At 41.6% G+C, this 19,221-nt stretch overlaps 1 protein-coding gene across 1 annotated transcript in view; it reads left to right on the top strand.

The window, feature by feature from the left end:
• Positions 1–8,011: 8,011 nt before the first annotated feature.
• Positions 8,012–19,221, top strand: part of LOC133500985 (inactive phospholipase C-like protein 2) — a 39,784-nt gene continuing 28,574 nt past the window's right edge. The window contains exon 1 of the mRNA XM_061820312.1: positions 8,012–8,892. Coding sequence (XP_061676296.1) covers positions 8,668–8,892 — 225 coding nt within the window. The 5' untranslated portion in view covers positions 8,012–8,667. The remainder of the gene's footprint in view (positions 8,893–19,221) is intronic.

Genomic DNA, 19,221 nt, shown 5'->3' with positions numbered 1-19,221 from the left:
TCGTACCTCCAGTGAGGTTTCCTCAGTTAAATGAAATTAAATGCCAACAACAACAAGAAAAAAATCCAACAATTGTGTCTTTTTTTAAATAAGCATTGGACTGAACATATAAAACAACTGAAACTAATGGAATAATTAATGAGGATGTAAAGAAAAGGAATGCCACTTTTTGCTTGCATCACTTCAATGGCTATTGTGCTGCTCCTTTTAGTCTATTCACATTGGCCACCGGGGGCAGCATAATACAGACATACCGATACTTTCCTGGTGGCACGGTGACTCAGCTGGTAAAGCGTCTGCCCCACAGTTTTGAGGACAGGCGTTCAAATCCTGGCCCCGCCTGTGTGGAGTTTGCATGTTCTCCCCGTGCCTGTGTGGGTTTCCCCCGGGCACTTCAGTTTCCTCCCACATCCCAAAAACATGCAACATTAATTGGAGACTCTAAATTGCCCCTAGGTGTGATTGGGAGTGTGACTGTTAGTCTTGATGTACCCTGCGATTGGCCAGCAACAGTATATATATATATATCAATATTCCCTCTAAGCTCATTTGCGCACTTGTCACACACTCTCAGTGCAGATCCAGCGCAGTGAACAACAGCCTGAAGTCAATTTTTTTTCTGCCTCTCACAACGAGCTGCTGATAGGCCACACACTCAACTTACCTGACTCCACCCCCTCCGCTCTTAAAGGGGTAATTACAATTGATGTGGAATGTTAAAATTCCTCCTTGGCACAGCCTGATTGAGGATGAAATTCTGTATTTTAAATATAGAAGGCAACATAACAACCTTAAAACTGTTTGGGAGCATCATTCAGCTTTCAACATGCATTGCGAAAGATATTCTGCAAGCAATAATTCAGTTTTACACCAAGAAAAACAGACGGGGATATCATTGTGGGTTAGAAAAAAATGAAACAAAGTTAGAAGCGACATTTCAAATTTATAGTTCATAGTAGGTCTGGTTTGGTTAGCAATCTATGTTTTTGTTTGTTGGCATTTTCCTGTGTAAGTTTGCAAAAACACAAAATTGTTCTTAAAAAATGTTCTGATGGGAATGTAATCTGAACATTTTTAATGAGCCGTGTAACGTCAATGGATGACATTGATTGATCGCAATGCGTACGTCTGATGTTGCTCACAGTGGTCAAAAGGAGAGCTCACGGCCTTAGTGTTTGCTCAGACACGTCAAAAATTACAGGGAATATTGGTTTATATATTTCTTGGTCTGGTGTTTGTTTGTTTTTAAATATCTTTTGCTGAAAGGGTTATAAATTCAACAGAGATCCTCTTCATTAGCCCCTCTATAGCGTTTTGCATTGTGCGTTAGCAGTTAGCTAGCGAAAGGCCAAATAGTTTGGTTTTAGATACACTCCATGTAATTGATTTTAAACTTCAAGTGGTAGTGGCAAAAGAAAAAAAAAAACATCTTAAAACATCTTTTTTTTTCAAGAATTGTTCACTGCCTGCCAAACTGTTGCTTGTAGCGAAGTAAGCTGAATTCACTGCCAAATTTAGTCCAGGTCTCAGTCGGGTCCGTCGTATCTCAAGGCACCACAACATTGTTCTTGGTAAGGGAAACAACTGAAGCTCCGTTAATCAAGGAGAAAGTAGCGTGTTTGAACACGCGCACTCTAAACGAACAAACAAAATGCCTATTGTGCCTTGAGAGATTAAAAAGCTAACCTTGCACAAAGTTTCTTTTTCACACTGTCAGCTCGTTAAAACAAAAATAGAAATAAAGGACACGGGCGTCTCCTCGCAACATTTCACAAGATAAAGTGAGAGATATGGATTATTCCCACCGATGTCGATGATTCCCACTTGCTCTTGTTTGTTTACATTTTAATGAGGACGATGTGTGTTTAAAAAAAAAAAAAAACAAAACGATGTCTCAGTGTTATGTATAGCTGCAACTTAACACTTTATCATCATCAAAGAGGAGCATTGAAATGAAACGCTCCAAAAGGTGGTATAAATTGGAGCTCAACCAACACGCTGAAAAACTCCAAACATGATGATGTGATCTCAGCAAATCTTCTGCTTGACGCATTTTAAATGCATGATAACACGCGCTTGAAAATATGTCATCCCATCTGTTCTCACTCCCTCGCTCTCACAGTTCTTAAAATTAGAGGCGTACCATGCTCGCTTCAATCTGTTTATCCGTCTCTCTAAGTAAAACACACGCAACAAAAGAAAAATAAACACGAAACTGCTTGACCGTCGCTTTATTCGTTTCCCAAAAGTAGCGTTCGGTTTCCAAAAGGGTGGTGACTCATGACACAGCTATCAAGATAAATATAAATATAAACCATACGGAACAGCAACACACAAACAGAACATGCGAACTACTCTACTGGAATAGAGTGTATTCTTTCTTTTTTGGGGAACAATCACCATCGCTGTAGTTTAGTGGGGAACCTTATAGAGCTCGTGCATCTACGTCACCGAAGTCACGTGACTGGCCATATTGACGGTCTAGCAAAGCATTCTTCGATGCTAAGACCGTTGGAGAGAGCACGAAAATATGTCTTATGGCACGACGATACCGTTAAACTTTTAGAAGGTGATAATAAATGAAGGTATGTGGAAAAATGGGAGACACTTGGCATAGAGGACCCATATTTAATGCCGAAGTCGATGTTTTCGCCGATAAGAAATTGGACTATCAACCAGCTTCCGCTTGTCTTGGACAACGCGATCTACACATGGAAGTCATCGAGATTTACACGGAAGAGTTTGAAAGCGTAGAAAAGTCTGGACGCGTACAAATACTTCGTTGCTGGATCCGTTCTCAATCAAGAAGAAATCCCACATAGTGACTAGCCACTCAGATTTTTCCAATACAAATACCAATATTTCAATAAATGACCCCTGGTTTTACACAAACTCGCATTCATTAACTATGATTGAAAAGCGAATCGGCTCCTTTGTACACAAAACGTGTTGCGACCACACGTTAAACTTCGGTACACCTCTCCCTGTGGCAGACTTTTTTTTTTTTAAATATGCATTGTTCTCAAATTTGTCCAATGCGTATTTAAAACAAGTAAATAAACCGCTGGGATAGGCTTCAGCCCCCGTATAAGGAAGCGTATTGCAGCCACACGTTAACCTACGTAAACCTCTCTGTGACCGACGGTTTATTTTCTTTTTTTAAATACACTCATTTGAGAACAATGCATATTAAAAAAAAAGTCTGTCGGGAGAGGTTTACCGAAGTTTAATGTGTGGCCGCAACATGCTTCTGTGTACATTGGAAATGACTCCCTGTCTTTTTTTTTTTTTTTTTTTTTTACGCATTGTTCTCAAATGATCCAACTGGGCATTATAAATACTTCTTGGTAATTTGAGAGAGAGAAGAATAATTCATAGCTGAAATGAAGCGATCGCTACACAGGCGTGTGTGTATTTTAGTTGGGCACCATCATCACGTTTAAATGCCGAAATCCTGTCATGATCCTGCCGCTCCAGCACGAGCTGTGCGGGTGCCCGCGCAGGTGCGCTGATTGGGAGGTGCACACCTGCCCCTCATGCAGCCTGATTATGCTGTGGATTTATATGACCGCGATGACAACTGGCCGGCGCCAGTTCGTAATGATCTTCATGTCCCGTTCGTGTGCTCCGGTATCCCTGATTGAACCCGTGTGTACCGACCTTCATCCGTTCTCCGACCAACCTTGCAAGCCTGACTCCTTGATCCTTTTGCCTGCGTTGATTGTTTCCCCGTGTACCGACTCCTGCCTGCCCGCTCACCTGCTCTCTTCGCCCGACGTCCCAACTACCGCTGCTGCACCGGACTGCCTCCTCGATCTCCTACCTCTGCATATAATAAACGTGTCTCCTTGAACTACCTTGCATCTTCCGAGTCCTGCATTTGGGTCCGACTCTCGTTCCGATGGGATGTGACAAATCCATCGCTCTTTTCTTGTCTTTTCAGCTGGTTTTCCATAGAATGACCTGTTTCAATATCTGTCTCGTCTGTTGTAACAACGAACAGCACAACAAGTCTCGGGCATTGTGAATATTCCGCTCCGGTTAAATTTCCCCCACTGTCGAGCAGCTGTTTTTGACTGGCAATATGGCGCCGTGAAAAGCGTTCTATTCATATTCATCTTGCAGTTCATTATGCTGCATCGCTTCCACTGGGGCTCAGTGCTGCCCGGCAGGTTGTGGCAAACAAAACAAACAAACGTGAAATAAAGGATTGGTTTCAATTTTGCAAAAGATAAACCGTGATATATCGTGGATTTACTGTGAGGTTAAAATGAAGTCACCCAGGTTCCAGAACAAGGATCCGGTGCGTCTTCTTCATGTAGCTAAGACTAACTAACCCGTTCAAAAAGCAACCACTGGCATTGGCATTGGCAGCATTTAGTGACTAGAATGTTTTCTATCTTTAATGTGCATTCAGTTTAGAAGGTAATATCTGCATAAAGCATACACCAACTAGACAACTATCTTAATTATTCCATCATATTTTAATAGTGGCATGTTTGTTTAAATTAACCATTGTCTTTTATCGCATGAGGGAAAATGTGTAAATATGTGAAGATGCCTCCCAAACGAAGACTTTGTTTATTTTACCTAGCAGGAATGCTTTCTGCAAACTGTTTGTGGATTGTTAGCAGAAGGTTTATGATAATTCTTTTCAAATTATGTCTCGGTGCAGATGCCTTGATGTTTGTTTACGCTCCTAGTTAGCATACTAACAGGAGTGAGCTCAGTTCGTGTTGTGGTGAGTTCCGTTTGATTTTAACTTTTTTTTTTCTCCTTGCAGGTTGTAAACTTGTAAATAGGTTTGAATACATTATACTGGACTTCATCCTTAAATTGTACATAGTACATATGTGTATGATATAAGTTGTGTACAGAATTGGAGACAACAGAAATAGCTTTAGCAAACGGTGAGCTGGAGCGCTAATGCTAATCTGCATTAGCACGCTAGCAATTACCATTATAGGGGAAAAAAATGCTAACTACCAGCTCACTCATACGTCATGTTATATGTATAGTACATATCTAATAGTGTCTTAAAAATCACTTTGAGACACTCTGTTTTTGGCAATATTTTTCACTGGTCCGACATTGGCCAAATAGTTCTAGACGACGCAAATTAGTTCTGGGCGGCAAGGCCCAGCTTTCCCACTTAACATTGACTTCTAAAGCTGTCATTGGCAGTGATTAACTGCATTCAAATGACAATTTTTTTTGCTTCTCAGTTTTTTTGACGATAAAATATGTCTTTAAAGGACGTACCACTGACCATCTTCAGCACATCTGACGCCGATCGGGTCGAACTGCTCGCCTCAACTGGCGGTGATCTCCTGTTGGGTGGCCATGTTTACGCAAACACAAACACAAACACGCATTGCAAACATGATTAAGAGTGATATTTACTCTTCATATCCACCCCGAGATGTGCAAATATGATCTAGTCTAATGGATCGCAAACAAGTACACGGGATAAACAAAGACACAAAAAAAATGGCTGTGTCAACTCCCGTGTCAGGATTAAGAAAAAATTGTGCAATACCTCATGATGGATGATGGAGGACATTTTACGTGACTGTGGTGTGAAGTTGTGGAAAAGTGAGAGGAAAATCAAAGTTAGATTCATTTATTTGCACTCTGACTCTTTAATTAATTGAATTGAACTTTTTTTGGAGTTGCTGAACTTACATATATTTTTCCATTTTATTCATCATTTTTCCCCATATTCAAATTGTCGATAATTCGTTGTCTTTTTTTTTTTTTTGGTCAAATAAACACTTTCACACATAAAACATTAAAATTGTTTTTAAAAAATAATCATGAAAACATCGTAAGTAGTGTACGATCCCACTGTGCATTATTATGTTCAAGAGTTTAAAATGTGTTCAAGAGAAATTAAAGTGTTTAAATTAGAAGGTAGATGTAAATGAGAGTGTAGGAAAGATTCAAAGGACTCTCGGGAAGTTTATTGAGCTTTATTTATTTTTCAAACATATTGAAAAAAATACCTGGGTACTTTGCAAAAAAAAAACATTTTACAGACATCCGCACACCATATTACGTGCACACCTGGGGTCTGTTTTATATGGTGAGAACATTCCATAATGTGTGTCCTTGATTTAGGTGTCACTCATAATCCCAGTGTGGATATAATCTAATCTTTTAATTTTTGTTGTGTTTTAGTAGCGAGAAGGTGGCAGTCAGTGCTCAGGCAAGGGATGACAAATGCATTCTGGACCACGGAGAACCTTTGAGCTGCATGCTGTGGAGAATATGATAATTGGTATGAATGAAGAAATGATGTCATGATTAAAATTCAACATCCATCACTCCATCCATTTTCCGTACAGTTTATCCTCACTTTCAAACTGAATTGTAAAAAAAAAATGATCAGATTTGATCATTGAGACGTCGCTAACCGTCTTCAACCGGTAGATAGCGCTGTTGTACAACTAGCTACCCGCCCCCTCTCCTTACAGTACCAACCGTGTTACTGTGTTTTTACATGCTAATTCCATTTCGAGTTCTGTGGAAATTATCACACTTTTTGATAGTGTCAAACAAAAATTAAGAAGAAAGAAAATCCTAAACACACTACTAAACTGTTTTTATCTGAAAACCTGATGAAAAAAAAGTGAAGGTCCACTTGACTTGCTTAACTCGTGACAAAACAATTTGAAAAAAGAAAAACGCAACTTTGTCATCCGTGTCATCATCCGAAATAACGAGTTATTGTCATTTAAATCCAACTTGAGTCACACGTCTTGTATCATTTTGTCGTGTCTAACGTCATAAAATTCATGACTCGAGTCCACACCTCTGAAAAGTAGTATTTTGTGCACATGAAGCAGTAGTTACGTTGTGGGAATGAAATACTTTTCAGGAAATAGTTCAATAAGTTGCTTTTGCAATAAAAGAAACTAATAATTATGAATTTTGATATTTGATGCTAGTGTACTGATACTGTATTGTGACAATGACACGACAATACATCGCAATATTGATTTGCAGCTATGATACATGACGGTATCAGTCAAGAAAAAAATGAATGAAATGAAACAAAGATATAGTTTGGTGAATTATTTGTTTATTTATATATTGCATATATACAATTTATATATTATATATATATACAAATATGTATCATTGCTATTCTAAATGGTTTACTTACAGTCCTATCAATCCACACAATTTGCTCTAACGATAATGAGGTTTGATTGACAACCCGTCTTAAAATAATAAAAAAATTATTTGATTAATTGGACAGTCTAAATTGCCCCTAGGTGTGATTGCGAGTGCGGCTGTTTGTCTCTAGGTGCCCTGCGATTACTGGCAACCAGTTCAGGGTGTACCCCGGCTCCTGCCCGTTGACACCTGGGATAGGCTCCGGCACTCCCCGCGATCCTCGTGAGGATAAGCAGCGAAGAAAATGGATGGATGGATGATTGATTTGATTGAAAATCCTTAATTTTTATATTTGATGCTTCTGTACCAGTACTGTACTACGACAGACAATGATACTATGCATCAGTTATTTTGTCAAAATCTTCATATGAGCGATAAATATTATGTTTCCATCAGAAAGCGAGAATGCCGACATTTGATCTCGAGTCTTTATACCGATTTGCCCCTTCACTTAACTTCCATACAAAAATATATATTTTTTTTAAACACACGATATCAAAATGAATGCAGCCACGACAAATGGCAAAGGAGAAAAAAGACGGAAGTAACATCGTAATATAAGCTGATGAAACATCAAAATGTCGACATTTGAGGTGTTTCATCATGTTGTATGGTGACAAAAGAAACAACTTTGATATGCGTGTGTGGCAAGTGTTGTCACGACTCGACAAACTATAACTCTCCATACTATTCAAAGTGTTCGCTGTTTGGCCTCCCACTTGAAAAAAAAAAAAAAAAAAAACAAAGAAGAAGCAGCAGCAATTGTAGTCATAATCATGAAGTTTGATTGACAGCACATCCTGTTTTTGCCCCGCGCGCGTCCACGAGGCGGCCCCACTTGCGTTGCGCGTCCACGTTTGCGATTTGCGGTCTTCGCTGCTGGAGCGTCCCAACTGCCGCGTGCACGTTCCTTGGACAACCGAAAGAAGGAAACTGGCCTCCCCGCAGTGCTCATGCTGGGGGAGGTGGTGGGCTCCCTGTCCTTTTTTTTTTTTTTTTTGAGGGCGGTCCAAAGTTTTCAAGTAAAGTTAGTGTCCCCCGGTCGGCTGTTCTAGGTAGACGGCTAGGTGGCTATCCGCGGCTAACTAGCCCGAGCAGCTGTGAACTCACCTTCGCCGCCTCCCCCCCCCCCCCTTACATGGGCAGCTACTACGCCGCTGACGAACTGGAGCTCCCCCGGTGACTCACCGCGGGGAGGTTAGCCGTTAAAAGCGGGCACGTATCCACCCGTCCGGTCTGTGTTCGGTCTCACTAGCTCGCTACATGCTGGGTCCGATGTCACGGTGTGGTGTGCCGACACCCCCAGTGGTTCCTCCGCCGTCGCCCCGCGTTCGCGTCTCCGCTCCGAGCACCCGGCTGGCGGATGGTCGAGAAGCAGCACCCCGCGGGGATGTGCCCAAGCAGGAAATTGGACTAAATCCGAACTAGGACCTTTATTTATTTTTTTTTAACCGTGTTTGAGAGGGACAACGAGTGTGTGTGGCTATGGCGGAGTTCGAAGAGGACGGGGCCAGCCTGCTGGATAACGCGGCGGCCGAGGTGGGCGTGCAGGCGGCGGTGAAGACGCCGGGCGAGGGCTCGGTGTCGAACGGCGACTGTGGAATGTGCGAAGACAACATGGTCGGCCAAGGTGGCGGCGGCAGGGGTGTGGAAGCCTTCGTCGAGCCCGACATCAAGGCGGACATGCCCCGTAGGAGCAGCATCATTAAGGTGGGTGGGTAGAAATATTTCAGTCAACCTCCAGGAAAACATTTACGATCATTTCCACTTTTATACTAACGTATACCCATAATCGCGAGACCTTGAATGGCTTCTCTGCACCAATAAGTACAACGTGTGCTGTAACTATTTTGCAAACATTAGTCATTTTTCAGCTTGCCTAACAGGTAGCAAAATCATGACAGCACACACACAAGTCCAGCCTCTCTCATGTCGAAACCCCCTGAAGACGATTTCGCTAACCAGTAGTCATGTTTTGCTCTTCTGTTGTCACAATAGTCTGCTGCAAATGAGTTAGTTACATGGAAAAAGTGACTTGTTCAGTGGCGGCCATGCATGTGGATTTAGATGAGCATCAATAGTAGCACAATCCAAAAAAGCCAATATAACAGCTGGCACCTGCCATGTTCATCATCTGTGGCAATGCGGAATCAATATATCCATTGAAATGATTAAAAAATGTAAGCTATTTAAAAGAAATTGTCTGTCATACCAAGTCAGTGTAAAAATAATTATTATTTAATCGTGTGTGGAGCCCTGCAGATGTGTTCTGCTGTGGAGAGGTTTCCAATGACATCACCACCGTCCCAGGATTCCCTTAGACCAGGAATGTCAAAAACTCATTTTTCTCGCGGGACAAATTGTGGTTCCGGTTTCCCTCAGAGGGCCGTTATGACTGTGAAACAATACAAATATTTAATCGTCTCATTGTATTTACATCATCAGTTTATGATCTACTTTTGGAATCAAGGGTAATGCGTTTTTCAACTATGCATGTTTGGTAGCACAAAAATGCTTGTTATACCTCAACTTTATCATTTATGATGCATGACAATTTAAAATTTTTGTACACATTTTTACAAGAATAATTGAATTGACACTCTAGAGTTGGCTTCGTGGGCCACATACAATCATGTGGCAGGCTGGATCTGGCCCCCTGGTCTTGTTTGACACCTGTGCCTTAGACCATCCAACCATTTTCTTAGCTGCTTATCCTCACAAGGGCCGCGGGGAGTGCTGGAGCCTGTCTCAGCTGTCAACAGGCAGGAGGCGGAGTAAATCCTGAACTGGTCGCCAACCAATCACAGGGCACATGGAGACAAACAGTGGCATTCACAATCACACGTAGGGGCAATTTAGAGTGTCCAAATAATGTTGTATGTTTTTGGGATGTGGGAGGACACTGGAGTGCCCCGAGAAAACCCGCACAGGTGAGAACATGCAAACTCCACACAGCCGGGTCCGGGATTGAACCCGGGACCTCAGAGCTGTGAGGCCAATACCAGCTGAGCCACCATGCCGCCTACCTTAGACCAATCGGATAAATTAACGATACAAAAAAAACTTCACGCTTCACCTATCACCTGTGTTCTCTGAGATCTGTGACACATAAGATGGCGTAATTGGAAACCATTTGAAAATGGCTGTAAGAAATTTTTCTCTGACCATCCAATCAGAGGATGGAAAGAATGTGATGTCATTAAGGGGCCAGCTTGTTTGTCCATTGCTAATGTAGTTTAAAATCACATGGGTCAGTCAGTATTGCTGATTGCAAAGGACCAGGACAAATTAGATGGAGACACACACATGCGTGAAAATCTGTTTTGACAGTTTTGGTTGTAAATGTAAGTAAGGGCTTTTTCCTGTACTTAAATTAAGAAATTTGTTTTGTCTCTTGAATTATTGGGAAATTGCAAGGGTTTTCTTTATACATAAACAGAAAACACCAGTATTTTTCCTGCTAAAACTGAAGTAGAGGATGTACCAGTGTGATCATTTAGGAATGGTAAATTCTCGTTTCTTTCCTTCTAGCCTTTTCAGAGCAATCTTCAACTGTTTCTGATTCAGTGGCATTTGCAATTGCAGTTCAAAATCACACGTGAAATGCCGTTTAGATATTTTTTCCTGTGGTCAGAGGATTCATAGCCAGATCTGGGGGTTTCCCCATTTTTTTTTTAAACCCTAACAAAGGAACTATGAACAGGTTGAGCACAACCAGACAGATGTCACCAAACTAATGCCGCAGCGATGGTGCTTTGTGGATTTGCCGCAGTACGACTCGTGGAAGTGTTGCGAACAAATTTTTTCGCTAATACGGACGTTTGTATGTACGGATGTTTGAAATCTGAATGTTCATATGTAGCACGGTGTCTTTTTGTTGTTGGGGGCTTGGCCATCAAGTATGAAGTTCATCTCGGAAGTAAATTTGTCTTTATTTCCCAAAATGCATTTATGAGGTAGCCCAATTTCCATCCATCCATTTTCTACCACTTTTCCGGGTCGGGCCGTGGGGGACCTCCGTTTCCACAGCCACTTCTTCCAGCTCTTCCGGAGGGATCCCGAGGCATTCCCAGGCCATTCGAGAGACATAGTCTCTCCAGTGTGTCCTGGGTCGTCCCCGGGGTCTCTTTCCGCTGGGACATGCCTGAAACACCTCACCAGGGAGGCATCCGAATCAGATGCCCCAACCACCTCATCTGGCTCCTCTCGACACTGAGCCCCTGCCGGAGGACCGAGCTTCTCGCCTGATCTCTAAGGGAGAGTCCGGACACCCTGTGGAGGAAACTCATTTCGGCTGCTTGTATCCGGCATCTTGTTCTTTCGGTCATGAGTAGCCGTGTAAAGTCAAATTTACGCTATTTTAAAAATAATATCAGCTATCACAGTGAGTTTTTCTGCCCAATGACATGGCACCTAGGCTGGGTTAAGAATGAGCTATTTTGAAGTGAGGGCCATAGGGCGTAGCACTGCATTTTTTTTTTGTTGGCTGTGCAAATTAGCATTAATGAACTGCACTGGCTTCAGATAACCGACATAGCTATTGGTAGGTCGAATAAGTCATTAGCACAGTGCGTGGCTGGGTGTTTGTTGTTTGGAAATGTGTACAGTACACTGCATGCAGGAGATGCACTGATCGACACACCGGTTGACACTGAAGTGTTAATAATTTTAAGTTAACCGTTTAGAATTCTGAAAGAAATGCACAACATGTCTGCTTTAAATGTGGTTTTATTTGGCTAAACTGGAGAAGAGAAATGCGCGAATTTGTGCCTGATACTCTTTGTTTGTGTGTGGTTTCACTCGCTTGGTTCATCCTGTAGTGTCAGTGGAGGGTTAGGAACTGATCCCATTTAAAACTAAGTTTGTCCATGCCTACCCATCCATTCCAGATATGCAAGATTTTCTCTTAACATGTCAGTTTCACACTCTTCCGTTTGTGTGATGTCTCTGTTTTGGTTGCTATTAGAGCGTTACCACGTCAAATGACTACTTCACAGTAGGTAGAGAGTGTAAAAATTGATCAGCTGTGAAGAATTGATGAGCAGTTCTGCCGAGAGATTTTGGAATCGATTAGTTGAACGTTCATCTTCGCCTGTATCCCTTCCGGATGATAACCACGCGTGTCGTATTTAAGGTTTCCTGTGTTTTGGACTGACGTAGTTTATGGAAAACATCGCAGCCGGCCTGAAGCCCCCATCCACATGCAAGCTGTCATGTTGGACTCCCCCTCAATGCATTTGCGCTAGATAAATGCTTAGGTCAACAAAGGAAATCAAGCTCTTTTATAGTTTGGGCCTGATTTAGCCCTGCCTCCAAATAACAGGATAAGTGAAACGGTGGTTACGCTATATTTTGATAATTGAGTACTCCATTCTTCTTTTTAAATTTTTGTTTTCAGACTCAAATCATTCAATTTTCCAGATGTGTTAAAGATGGAATTTGTTTAAATCCTCAATGAATTAATGGCCTGACTTGAAAACAAATCAGTTTATTTTGACGGCATAGAAATGGACGCTCACCATGATTCTGTTGTGCTGCTACTGTCCACTTTGCTGTTGTTACAGGCCAGTGACTATATTGTTGCGGTTCACTGAAGTAATATTGATCTGAATATCCCTCAAAGATCCAAATCTATTACTGTCAGAGAATTTCCCAGGCTGGCAAAGTGCAGTTTAAACGCTGGCATTTACCTCGCTTGAGGTATATACTATCTGAATGAATAATAGACCTACTTTAAAGCCTCTTGGGTTTTTTTTTCTTAAAGAAGATTTTGAAACCACCATAAACTGTGGCTGCTCTCATTCTTGTCCAGAAGTTTCCACGCAAAGCATCATCAGTGCCACACATTCAAACATTATTTTTTTTTTACCCTGCAAAGCTACAATCCTCAGTGGCCTGAAAACAAAAAAAAAACAAAAGAAGCGTCCCCTAATCATATAACACCATCCAGAGCCCCTGTGAATCTGCATGGGGGGATAATTGATATGCGCGGTGAGTCAGTTTTGAAATCACGGCATGCTTTTCTGGCCTTTTGCTTTGCCAACACAGATGGATAAACATTGCATGAGTCACTGAACGCCAAGTCATACTCAAATGTGACGTTAAGATGACATTAAGAGAACACATGAAGCAAATAACGCCCTAAAGATTGACTCGAGCTGTTGTGTTATATCAATCCAATAGTAAATACTTCAATTGTATTGTGGTTTGGTATATTTCAAGAGAGACGATCCACTATGGCCACTCCGGCTGATTTCAAAACAGCTGTTTATTATGTTTTAAAGTAATCTTTAAAAAAATTCATAATTTTTAATTTTTTTCAATGATTTTAAGAGTTTCACCTGGTCAGGTGAAAGATACTGTGGATATAAAAAGTTTTTGGGTTAATGATGCTGCCACCACCGTGCTTCCCCTGTAGCTGTGCTGTTCTTTTGGTGATAAATAGTGTTGGTTGTCGGCCACTGCCCGAAAAGGCGACATGTGTCATCTTTCCCATGGGCTCACCACCTGTGGGAGGGGCAACAGGGGTCATGTGCAGTGCGAGCTGGGGGGTGGCCAAAGGCAGGGACCTTGGAGATCTGATCCCCGGCTACAGAAGTTGGCTCTAGGGACATGGACCGTCACCTCTCTAGCAGGGCAATGACACTGAGACTTGAAAGGGTATGATTGGGAGGAACCCCCACGACAGATCCACAGACAAATAGGTGCAGGGTCTGCAGTGATGAGGACTTTGTATTGGTCCGTCTTGGTAGAGGAGCTAAGACGAAAGGTGAAAGTCTCAATTTACGGGTCGATCTATGTTCCTAGTCTCAAGAGCTAGGGGTCGTGACCGAAAGAACATGATCCCGGATACAAGTGCCTGAAATGTGTTTCCTCTGGTCTGGGAATGGAAGAGCTGGATGAAATGGCTCGGGAGAGGAAAGTCTGACCGTTCCTGCTAAAGCTACTGTCAAGTGACCCGACCTCGGTTAAGTGGTTGGAAAAGGATGGATTGATAGAGGAACGGAGGTGATAAACTTAGCTATCAAGCAGAAATATTGCCAATTGCTCGTTGCTCCTGAATCCTCTCAATTGTCTGAAGTCTACTTGCCTCCCTTTGTAATACCAAATACCGGACAGAAGTTTACGATCAACCATTTCTCAGTGAAAACCAAAATCCAGCTGTCATAACAGAAATGTAAGCTTAAATCTTTACTTTTTAGGAAAGTGGTAATTGGTAATTGCAATCATCTGCACCAAACTAAACACTGCAGGACAAACATGCTTCTTGTTTTCCTTTACACTGCAGCAAACCAGTCTGACCTAACTTGCCCTCGTCGTTTATTGTTTACTCGGGAATTGTGAAGACAATTTAGCCTCCGGCTAATTAAAAGTAACATTGCTTAATTATTAATTATTATTATATGTAATTATTGCTTAATTAAAACAATACATGGACACATGCTTTCACCTTGTGGGCTTTATGTCGGCCACTTGTGTCCACCTCGCTCTCTTTTTCTCAGTTTTTTAAAGTCAATTTTCAAATGTAATGAAACTTCCCAAGTGTGGGGATTTTTATCTGTTTTTTTGCAACTTCAGCTCTTTCGGTATATCAAACATATCCCGTCTACACCAAATTCTATTTTTTGCTGTATTGTGGCCACATTGACCCAGTTGAAACACATGAAAACATGTTTTTGAATTCCTTATGTACATTATTGAATCATACAAGGCGGCACAGTTGGAGGGCAATCACTTTTCACACACGGCCATGTTGGGTGGGATCCCCCCTCCCCCCACCTTAATAATACAAAACATTAAACAATTACAATTTGTTGTTACTTGTGTTATACACATTATAAATTATAAACCTTATTCTCACTTATTTCCTCTTCATGTAGCTGTTCTCTTCTTCCTTGAAAGTCATGGCATGTTTTTTTTCCATTCAATAAAAAAAAAATCTTGTGTATTAGATGTGGCGTATCAGTTGCTGTTTTTCTGTTGGAACATACTGGCCGGGGCGTAAATAAACCGCATCTGGGTGGCTGGCAGCCCAGATTCAAACTCCTAACCTCAGAACTGTGGGAGAGGTGTTATAAAAAAATATATATATGTATTAAAAAAAAAAAAAAAAGCACGACCCATCTTAAAATTGTGACTAACGTGAAATTGAAAAAGGCTTGAGGGTTAAAGTTAAACATTCATTTCACTCCCGCGAAGTAACGACGGAGGATGTGGTGAGCAAAATGCAAACCACGTTCTGTAGTATCAATTCTGCGACAAGAACAAGGGTGTGGCTTCTGAACTGCACTTTTACTCGAAACCACTTCAGCAAAAAACGTAGTGTTTGCCGGCCCGATGGCGTGTTTACTGCCTTGCAGCGTGAAAACATAGAACTGGTCCATCTGGCTGCCAGTATTTAACACTTGCAAATTAGCAGGTGTTTGTTCACGGCAACCGCTACGATAGAATTTTTCATTCCTACTCACAAAAGCTGAAGTGCAATTATGGATTTCAGTAAACAGAATCTGTTCAATCTGTTAAATAAAGTGACAAGTGAATTAATGTGAAGTAGGCATCTGTCTTCAAGATCTCAGTTGTATTTTTTTTTCACATTTTTCTCACTTGGTGTCATTCGAAGTCCCTTGTGTGGACCCATGATGGACTGTTTTCAGTAGCAGCGAGACATTCGTTGAAGGAGAACGTCTGTCGGTGCTTGACTGTTGCGTCCTCTAGGCAGCAGGTTTACAGCAGCGCTGTTTCTGGTGATGGGAATATCTGCGCTGTTTCTCTGTCACCGATTGTTGTTTGTGCGCCGCGATAGGCAGCACTCTGGCTACAGCCGCGAAAAGGTCGCAGCTGGTAGACTGCCTACAATTGTGCAAATGGAAGAGGGAGGTGGGCGAGTACTGTGGGCAAAGTGGAGTGGAGGTGCTTGAGATGAGGAGTGGTGTGGTGACAATGGAGACTGGAGATATTTTTTCTGGATGTGTTATTCCACAACAAACGCTACAGTAACTTGTTTACTCTGAACTTTGCTGTGGTGAATGGGAGTGACATCATGCATGCTGTGAATGCAACAGTTAGACGCCAGACTTCTGCTTTCATCTATAATCACTTCATACAATGAATAACATGTATGATTGGGTATTTCGGGTATGTTCAGAAATTCAATCAGTTCAGTGGGGAGTCTCAAGTGACAACCAACGCGTTGACAGGCTTTACGGTGGCTTGGCGGCTTTAGAGCGCCTCGTTGTCACACTTTGGAAAAGCCGATCAAGGACCCAGTGACCGGCTTTGAGTGGCTGTATTTTGCCGTCTCAAACATGTAGTTAGCTATCTGTAAGCAAGAGAAATGGGAAGTAGGGAAAGTAGCATCCGTTTTTTTCCAGGTTGTAGTACTTGTAGCAATGTGACAAGTGGCAACAAAATGTTCTAAAGATTTGGAATGAGTACTTCAAAGACCTCTAAAATCGTCCTTCACAAATAAAATCTATTGTTGTACATCCCATACTGCTTTTTCAATGAATAATGAACTATTTGCACAATTTAATCAAGTGTTTAAGGCATGTGATGCTATTTGAAACATCATGGTAATTCTGACGTGTTGACCTGGAGACTCGGAGTTTTAATCCATATGAGCTCATTGGGGTGGCACGGTGGATCAGCTGGCAAAGCGTTGGCCTCACAATTCTGGGGTCTCGGGTTCAATCCCTCCATGTGGCCTGCGACTGGCTGGCAACCAGTTCAGGATGTACCCCGCCTCCTGCCTGTGAATAGGTGGGATAGGCTCTGGCACTCTCTGCAATCATTGTGAGGATATGCTGCAAAGAAAATTGATGGATGAATGGATGAACTCATTGGTGGGATTTTTTTTTTTTTTTTTTTTTTAACTGAAATTTTCCCCAATCAGAGTGGCTTCCCTAAGTTGTAGGGAAACAAAAAGATTATGCTGTTAAAAATGTACACTTTTATTATTACTATTATTTTTTTTAATGATTACTTTTTATTTTTCTTTAAAAATTCTCTGTAGATTATGTCACAGAAAACACTCCCATTTAATGCTGTTTTTCTGAACAGGAAAAAAAAGTGATTTCTCTGGAACCCACCATCCAATTTTCTAAATTCTTGGTGCGCTGTTCTCAGGTTAAGTGGCCATTCCAACCATAGTCAGACTGTCATTTTTGGGGAAATCTTGTAACATTGCTACTAATTGTAGTGGTACTTGATTGATCGTTAGGCAGGACATGGGCACCATTTTTAGAGCCGAGAGAACATGATTTTTCACTATTTTTGTCTCATTATACTGGATATATTTGCCAATTTTTTTGCAAGTTGTATCTTATTAAAAGTATGTGAAGGCTCCTCAACCAGGCCTCACAGCTCATTGGTTACAGCATCGGTTTGGTAAACCAGGGGTCGTGAGTTGGTATCTCACTGGGGCCTCTACTCCCCAATAGGGGTTGTGTCAGGAAGGGCATCCGGCGTAAAAACTGCCAAACAAATATGAGCGTTCATCTGAGATGGCACACTGTGGCGACCCCTAACAGGACAAGCCGAGAGAAACTTACTTACTATGTGAAGGTACCTCAACCAATCCTAGAATGAAAGCCATCTCCCAAACACTGATTATCAACGCATTTTTTTCTCCAGGTTATTCTGATAATGGACATGATGTAAGCGATTGTTGTTGTCATGGTAACGAGCGTATACAGTCAGGTTTGACTTGGCAAAATAAGCTCAGTGATTGTAAAAAACGTGATGTGATGCTGTCAGAATGATTTTATGGCTGTAGTCTGACGATGCACACTTGTGAAAGAGCAAATTTGTCTTTGCCTGATCTGGGATCTGGCCCACACCTTCGACTTTTTTTTTTTTTTTTTTTTTTACATTTTTTACAAGCTATTAACAGTACCACGTCAAAATATGCCACAAGGGTAAAAAGAAACTAACTGTTCTTCGGATCGGCGAATTATGACATCAAAGCCGATCAGCATAACATGCTAATTATCGTCTGACAGTGATCAAACCTATCAGATCAACGTAAATTCTGTTTGGGAGACATTTATTTTCACTTTAGAGGAACTTTAATAGTTCTTTTAATATACCCCTGTGTCGATCAAGGGATAGAAATCAGTTGTCCCCCCCCCCCCCCACACACACACACCTTTTCCATTCAAGAATGGGGTCTCTCACTGACGTCGTTGATAAACGTCCACATTGAGCATTCATAAGCCAGCCACACAGCTGGCGCTTGTCTCATCTCATGTGACCATCACGTCCTGACTCCGAGAAGACCAAGGTGTTTTGTTTATTCAGCACAACAAGTTGTGTTTTTTTTTTTTTTTTTTTTCATTTATTTCCAACCCTCCAACTCTTGAGAGAGGGTCTCGTTGTCACTTAGTGTCTTTGGGCGTATGCCAGGTGCTGCAACTGCTGGCATGTTGAAGATGTTCTATCAACCGTTGCTGATGCGTGTGACTGTGTGTGTGCACATTGCTTATTCTTGCATCAGCTGGAGTGTTAACTCAGTTACACAAGCGTTCCTCGCCTTACCCGCTCTCGTTTCCTGGATTGCTCAAATGGCCCCCGGCCATAGAAAAACAATTTGCATTAGAAATTTAAAGGGGACGATGCCTCGGATGGAGTAGATCAGTCAGACGGGACAGAGAAAAAAAAATCTGACCTAAGGAAGTGGAGGTTAATCTACAGGAAGTTGACACAAACCATTAGCGCGCCGCTGTTTTGACTCCGCATTAACACGCTCGCATTCTTTCCCCTGCTCACAAGGATGATTTGCGGTCATGCATTTAACTATTGAATTCATACATTCAACACGTGGAATATGACTTATTTGACGTTCGCGGTAAATTTACCTGTTTGTGTCAGATGACAATGTACAGATATTTATCTAGATGGATTTATGGAGTTTTTGGGAAACCCAGTTCTCAGATGCTTAAAGTCTTTAAAAAAATATTCCTAAAAGACAAATTTTGACGTTCTTTGGAAAACATGACAATATTTGAACATTTACTGTTTCTTAATCGTTTGATACGTCAA

The sequence above is a fragment of the Syngnathoides biaculeatus genome, chromosome 5, assembly GCF_019802595.1.
Source record: "Syngnathoides biaculeatus isolate LvHL_M chromosome 5, ASM1980259v1, whole genome shotgun sequence".
Classification (NCBI taxonomy): Eukaryota; Metazoa; Chordata; class Actinopteri; order Syngnathiformes; family Syngnathidae; genus Syngnathoides; species Syngnathoides biaculeatus.
Note: the sequence above shows the minus strand (reverse complement) of the source record. Positions and strands in the feature narration are given on the sequence as shown.